This window comes from Sesamum indicum, linkage group LG5 (assembly GCF_000512975.1).
Source record: "Sesamum indicum cultivar Zhongzhi No. 13 linkage group LG5, S_indicum_v1.0, whole genome shotgun sequence".
In the NCBI taxonomy this organism is placed as follows: Eukaryota; Viridiplantae; Streptophyta; class Magnoliopsida; order Lamiales; family Pedaliaceae; genus Sesamum; species Sesamum indicum.
This window is the reverse complement of record NC_026149.1, coordinates 14,041,854-14,049,386: the sequence shown is the minus strand read 5'-3', so window position 1 is coordinate 14,049,386 and position 7,533 is coordinate 14,041,854. Positions and strand designations below refer to the sequence as shown.

The following is a 7,533-nucleotide window of genomic DNA, read 5'->3' as shown; positions in this document are numbered from 1 at the left end:
ATAATACGTGATAGTTTATAGTAATCTTTTGTTTGAAAAAACATTTTAATAGATTGAAAATTTTGTAAATTATGATCAAAACCCATAAAAAAATTCAACAATGTAAACATAATCTTACAATTTGACGCAGCATAGAAATAAAATTGAGAGAGGTCTCACAATTAAATTGTTGTGGGTCCGAGTCCCATATGTAGGTATATGTCTATTTCAAAATAATTATTTCTTTCCTTTATTTAAATATATATTTAATATACTTTAAAATTTAAATATACGATATTAGATAATATAATAAATCACATTGAAAAAGGGTTAAATGAAAATTACCCCCTTGTATTATACGAATGAGTAAATTAACTTCCTGTAGAAAATGAAATAGTAAATTATCCCCTTGTGAAAAAAATACATCCCTCACGGGAGTTTGTGTAATTCACGCGTTTTTTCTTTAATTTTTTATTTTTTTAATTTTATAATAAAATTATATTTTTAGCCTTATTAATAACCATTGAAACAAATTTAAATCTAAGGTTCACATTGAACTAGTGAATGTACGGATTTTGATTTGATTTATTTCAATCGACAGTCAATATTTAAGGGGTGGGGAGGTGGAAGAGGAAGGTGGCAGGGGCAGACGAGGAGGAAGGGGGAGGGGGAGGCATTGGCCCGAGGCCGATAAGGGTGGGCAGGGTGGGGCGAGTTTTTTTTTTTAAATAAAAAAAAATATTATTAAAAATATTATATTTAATGAAAATTATATTTACCTAAAAAAATATTATATATTTTATATAAAAATTAGTATTTTTCTATTTAATAAATACTTATATATTATAATTATTAATAAATATTATATATAATATATTATATAAAAATAATATTTTATTTTTTAAAAAAGTCATGCCCATTCACAAAAGGGGCGAGTGCATTACACACCTCCTTCTAAGGGAATAAATTACTTTAATTTTAATAACACAGAAAGATAATTTAATTTTTTTTTTCTACATAGGAGTATTTTGCCATTATTCATATCACAAGAGGGGTATGTATTTTTCCCCCATTAAAAAATAACATAAATGAAAGATAAAGAATTTGAAGACAAAACCAAATCAAAGCCATAATCAAAACCTTATCCTAGCCAATAACTACAGACAGCCACTGGCGTTACATCACAATGGATGATGAAATCTACTTTTTCTGACCCATAATCAATAAAGCTGAACCCGTTTCATATGTGTCCCAGATGTCAATATATATAAAAGTATTACGAAAAAAGAAAAAATCAAAAAATGAGGAAGAATTTCGTTTTTTTTTAAATAATAAAAATTATTCCTAATTGTTAGTTAGTGGATTTCAGACATTTATTTGCATGCTTAACCTTTTAGTTCTCAATTTCACTCTTAAAAAATGCTAGATTCCCAATTTCTCTTCCCCCGTTTTTGTCGATTTTCTTCATAAATGGTCTCAAAAGCATCATCTTTACTATTTAATAATTCCTAATTTAAGATTATTTCTTATTCAACTCATTTTACAAGCGAACACGTGTAAAGAAAAAAAAAAACGTTATATTTAAAACATGAGTTCACACCTACTTTTGTAATAAAGGCAAAGTCAGCATCTATAAATAAGTGAAGTGCCTCATCAACGTTGCTCAAGCAAAAAAATTATTGTAAATTAAGAGCTTAGAAGTTACATTGTTGTCTGAAAAATCCCACCTGTTTGCTGTCTGAATAGCTCTCATCATGTCCGACGGTTCAACACAAGTACCACCACAAACAATTCACACTGATTTCAGCAATCTCACACGTAACGATTTTCCTAGTGATTTCGTTTTTGGAACCGGTACCTCCGCTTATCAGGTCCGTCAAACACACACACATATATATATGTATAAAATTATATTTTTGGTCCTATAACTTATTATATTTACACATCTAGTTCTTTTTCTTGACAAATTTAATTATAAACATCTTATATTTAATCCTAGCCCCTAGTAAGTGGACTTCTCTTGAAAGTCACCTATGTTTACTACAGGAGGCGTACGTTATGTGATGGAGGATAACACGCATAGAGTTATTCTTTAACGTGGCCCGGGGAATATTCCTCTTAGGGGGAACTCTTTAGCCTCTTAACGTTTAGTCCTATATTCACAATTTTGGTCCCCTTCGCGCTCTAATAGATCTCATTTCTAGTCATGTAATTGTAGGTCGTTATGATCAAATTGTCAACAGATGACTAAATTTGTGAAAAAAGGACCACATATGCGATATTCAAGACTAAGTTCGTAAAAAGAAAGACTAAATGTGTAAATAAATTATAGGATAAAAAGTATTAACGATCAAAAGTTACAGAACCAAATATATAATTTTTCTTATATATATATATACATCCATCATTATTGAGAAGCAAAACTAGGATGTGTTTAATTTCGAGCATATATATATATATATATATATATATTGATATATGGGCTTAACATTTATTACAACTCATGAATAATGATTGAAATGATTCTGGGAATTATATTACCATTAAATATCACATGTATTCTATGTTCAGGTTGAAGGAGGTGCTGCCAAAGGTGGTAGAGGCCTTAGTGTCTGGGATGTTTTCACTTTGAGGACTCCTGGTCTGTGTCTCTCTCTCTCTCACATTTGAATTCATGAATTTGCACTTATTTATTGAATACCAATTTTAACCATGAGACTAATTAGACGTCATTGATTGATGACGTAGAATTAGAAGGGCACAAAAGTCATTATAACTATCTTATTGCTTATTAAGAAACTTTATATTCCGGACGGCAGGCAACATTTTGGATGGATCCAATGGGAATGTAGCCGTTGATATGTACACGAAATACAAGGTAATTTAAGGTTTTTTTTAGGCGTGTTTCACATTATCCAAAGACAATAAAAAAAAATATTATCAATTAATATATATATATATATATGCAGAATACATACTTCAGTGTATTTTTATTTATTTACATAAATACAAATTACAAAATGAATTATATTGCAAGATGAGTGGTTAAGTAAAATGTTATGCTGTGCAGGAAGATATTAAGATGATGAAGAGCATGGGTTTTGATGCTTACAGATTTTCGATATCTTGGCCAAGAATATTGCCTGGTAACATTAATTTGCAAATATTACAATATTTGGTTTTTAAAACAATGTAATTAAATAATTATTCTTGTGTATGTGGTTTCAGGTGGAAAACTTTGCCTTGGTGTCAATAGAGAAGGAATCGACTTCTACAATGATATTATCAACACTCTCAAAGATTATAGTTGAGTTTGAACTTTATAATTATATATATATATCAGTTCTAAATATTTTACATCTAAATTTTTCAAAAAAAATAATTAAATAATATTTTGAGCTGTTGTAAGTTTATTTGTTTTATTTATATATACGACACTTTGATGCAGAAATAGAGCCCTATGTGACTCTCTTTCACTGGGATACTCCGTATGCTTTGGAACAAGAGTATGGTGGCTTCTTAAGCCAAGACATTGTGTAAGCATTTCAATTTCAATTTGTCTCACTTCATCTACTCAACTTCTTCTATAATTGTACACTTCATCTATTGATACCCATTATAACTAAAAGAGGTGGTATAGATATAAACTGACAGTTTTGACACCATTAAAATAAAAAAGGAGTGCACTTTTTGCTCAAAAACGACAGTTTGTGATATTACTACACCAATATCTTTTATTGTGTCAATAATACTCTTAAACTTCTTTTATTTTATTTTCTTTTTTCTTAAAATATGATGTTTTGTTTTAAAACAGGAACGACTTTCGTGATTTTGCGGAACTATGCTTTTGGGAATTTGGTGATCGGGTGAAATATTGGACAACACTAAACGAGCCCTGGACGTACTGTGTTAATGGATATGTTTCATGCAAATTCCCACCCGGCGCTGCCAGTTCGCCTCCTCCTCCTCCTTCTCCTCCTCCTCCTCCAACTTCTGCTTCAAATTTGAATACAACTTATACTAAAACATTGTTAAGTTCAAGCCTATCGGACAATTGGATTGCTACTCATATAGCTGTCGACGACCAACCCATAAAGTACAATTTCATTCCTTATAGAGGGTCTGAAACAATGCAACAAAGCAACCTTAATTTAGTTCCTCATCGAGGCGCCTTTCATGATAACTACTATATGACCACATACGCGCTCTCATCTGGATTAGAAAGTCGTGTTTTCAACAAAACCCTAATCGAGAAATTGGGTAGAAGCAGCATTAACGGCTTTCTGACATTATCAACTCCAACCAAAGACGTATATACTGTCGGGAAAAACTTGCTCCTTGCTCATGCAGCAGCAGTTCAATCATACCGGACCAAATTTAAGGTATGTGTACTATAAGGAAAAAGTTGTAATTTCAGCCTAGTAATTTATGGGCGTATCATTTTTTGTCCAACCTCAGGCACACCAGAATGGCCAGATAGGAATAACACTTGTTTCCTGCTGGTTTGAGCCGCTAAATAAAGATAATGAAGATGACAGAAAGGCTGCTGTAAGAGCTCGTGATTTTATGTTGGGGTGGTAAGCATACATTTGAAAACTGCAATTTCTCTATTATATGAGATCGAAAATGCAATTTCTCTTATATAAATATCAAGCGAGTGTTTTAGTCATATTGAAGTTTAATTTTGCACTCAAACCCTACAATTAAAAATAATTGGCATATTAAGATAGAATCTACTGGAATTGCAAATTGTAGGGTCTCATTGCCAAATTGAGTTCTAACATATAAAAAATTTTCATTCTGATATAATTATAGCATCAAAATTATAATTTTTTTACATGTATTTTTATATTCTCTTTTTAACTTTTTTTTGAATTTTAATTGTTTTCTTCTAATGATTTGGTTTAATTTCAGGTTCCTGGAGCCTGTATTAAGTGGTAGATATCCCCAAAATATGATAGATAATGTTTCTGTCGATAATCTTCCACAATTTGAACCTGATGAAGTTGACTTGATTAAAGGATCCATTGACTTTTTGGGTTTAAACTATTACACATCTTTCTATGCGTCGCATGATCCCGATCCTAACATCGCAAATGGCTACAATAGAGATCAGAAACTTGCAATTTATCGTAAGCTCTTGACAACCTTAAAAACTACAATTACGTACCTACTTATCTTGTTGTCTTTTCTTTCAATTTAAATACTAAATAATTCGCCATTCTCATAATTTTAACTTTTAGATAAAATCGTCATTTATTATAAAATTAGATTTACGAACATCCGCAATGATGTATTCTTTTACTTTCTATTTTGGTAGAGGAAAAAAAGGTCGGCAATCGAAAGGTGAAAATTGGCGAGGTGGTACGTTTTTCCATTCTCTTCTCTCTTGTTACACCAAGATGGAAAATTCTTACAAATTAGGTTCGGTTAAATTAAATTAATCCCACAGGAAGTGTAATATATTTGCATATGATTGATCACTTTTCATAAATTGTACATCAATCATACAAGAAAGGTATTATACCTGTCACAATTGGCCAAACCTGATTTGACTTACAATATTTGTATCTCATTTCATATATAGGCTGGTTCAGACTGGTTGTGCATAGTCCCACATGGAATTTACGAGCTCTTGAAAGAAATAAACCAGACATACAACAACAGCACATACAACCTCCCTCCTATATACATCACTGAAAATGGTAATGATTCTTAATCTCGAGTTGATAATTATATAAAATCATTTTTGAATTCCAAATGTAATTGTCTTTATTGGGACTATTATTGTGTTTAGGGGTCGATGAAAAGCATGATCACAGACTCACTGCTTATCAAGCTTGTAAGGATCAACAAAGGATCAAATATCACCAAGATCATCTTGGAAATATTCTAAAAGCAATGTAAGTAATCTTCTTTGAGCAATGTTCTAACTATAAACTCCAAATAGCAATATAAGTCTAGGGAGTAAATTGCTTCAATTTAAAAAATATAAAAAACAAAATTATTGCACTTTAGAATACACAAGGAGGTAAATTGCTAATTTTTTTCTTTTTTGCTTATTATAATATCACAAGGGATTTGCTTGCATTTATTTCTTATTATAATAGTATCTCTAATTAATTTCAGTTCCCTTTAATGCAATCTATATATTGTTGTAATCGTGGTTATATTTAACTGAATTTTATTATGGTGATTGCAGGAATGATAAAGATGGGAAAGTGAACATAAAGGGCTACTTTGCGTGGTCGTTCTGTGATAATTTTGAATGGCACGTAGGGTACACTTCTAGATTTGGCATCATTTATATCGATTACATGAATCATCTGAGAAGACACCCTAAAGAATCGGCTACGTGGTTTTCCAAGTTCTTGGTGAAGAATCAGTCGGGAGATAACAAGGGTTCAGGGAATAATGAACCTAGTGCAAATCAATCTGGTGATAACAAGGGTTCGGAGAATAATATTTCTGGTGTAAATCCATCGGGAGCGAGGAACAATGTTCCTGGTGCAAATCAGTCGGGAGATAACAAGGGTTCGGAGAATAATGTTCCTGGTGCAAATGAGTTGGGAGATAACAAGGGTTCGGGGAATAATGTTCCTGGTGCTAATGAGTTGAGAAATAACAAGGGTTTGGGAAATAATCAACCTAGTGCAAATCAATCTGGTGATAACAAGGGTTCGGGAAATAAAATTTCAGGTGCAAGTCCAACGGGAGCGGGGAACAATGTTCCTGGTGCAAATCAGTCGGGAGATAACAAGGATTCGGGGAATAATGTTCCTAGTGTAAATGAGCTGGGAGATAACAAAGGTTCAGGGAATGATGTCCCTAGTGCAAATGAGTTGGGAGAAAACAAGGGTTCGGGGAATAATGAACCTAGTGCAAATCAATCTGGTGATAACAAAGGTTCGGGGAATAATATTTCTAGTGCAAATCTGTCGGGTTCGAGGAATAATGTTCCTGGTGCAAATGAGTTGGGAGATAACAAGGATTTGGGGAATAATATTCCAGGTGCAAATGAGTTGGGAGATAAGAAGAGTTCGGGGAATAATGTTCCTGGTGCGAATGAGTTGGGAGATAACAAGGGTTCGGGGAATAATGGTGCTGGTGCTAATGAGCCAGAAAATAACAAGGGTTCAGAGAACAAACCCTAAAAGAGCTCTTGTGATGCAGAAGACTGGGCACGATCGCCAACTCGTATTCTGGAATTCATGCTGAATCATTTAGTGTGTATGAGTGTGTGTTTCATTTCATATTAAGTTATGTAGTATGAGTCCGCGTGGCTGGTTTTATGTTAAATCATGTAATGTGTGTTTGACTTGAGCATTAATAAATATGGTGGAGCTTTATGTATGTAGTAGTATTACTCGAATCATGAAGCTCAACATGAAATGCTCATTTGTGCATTTTTGTGCTCTCGATCAATTACAGAAACTTTTGAAGATTTCTTGTCAATGGCTTGCACTACCAGTACTTCTACTGTTGGTTTCTTTACCATATGTAAAAGCTAGTGCAAAATGATTTTTTGGTTTTCTTTATCGAAGTTCTTTTTTA

At 32.5% G+C, this 7,533-nt stretch overlaps 1 protein-coding gene across 1 annotated transcript; it reads left to right on the top strand.

Moving 5' to 3' along the window:
* Positions 1,655-7,332, top strand: LOC105162755 (beta-glucosidase 12-like). Its single transcript, XM_020693664.1, has 13 exons — positions 1,655-1,850; positions 2,551-2,620; positions 2,799-2,857; positions 3,050-3,125; positions 3,208-3,285; positions 3,428-3,515; positions 3,794-4,361; positions 4,438-4,556; positions 4,894-5,111; positions 5,300-5,343; positions 5,567-5,684; positions 5,777-5,882; positions 6,182-7,332. Exons 1-13 carry the CDS (start codon positions 1,734-1,736, stop codon positions 7,131-7,133), a joined length of 2,613 nt encoding a protein of 870 aa, XP_020549323.1. The 5' UTR covers positions 1,655-1,733; the 3' UTR covers positions 7,134-7,332.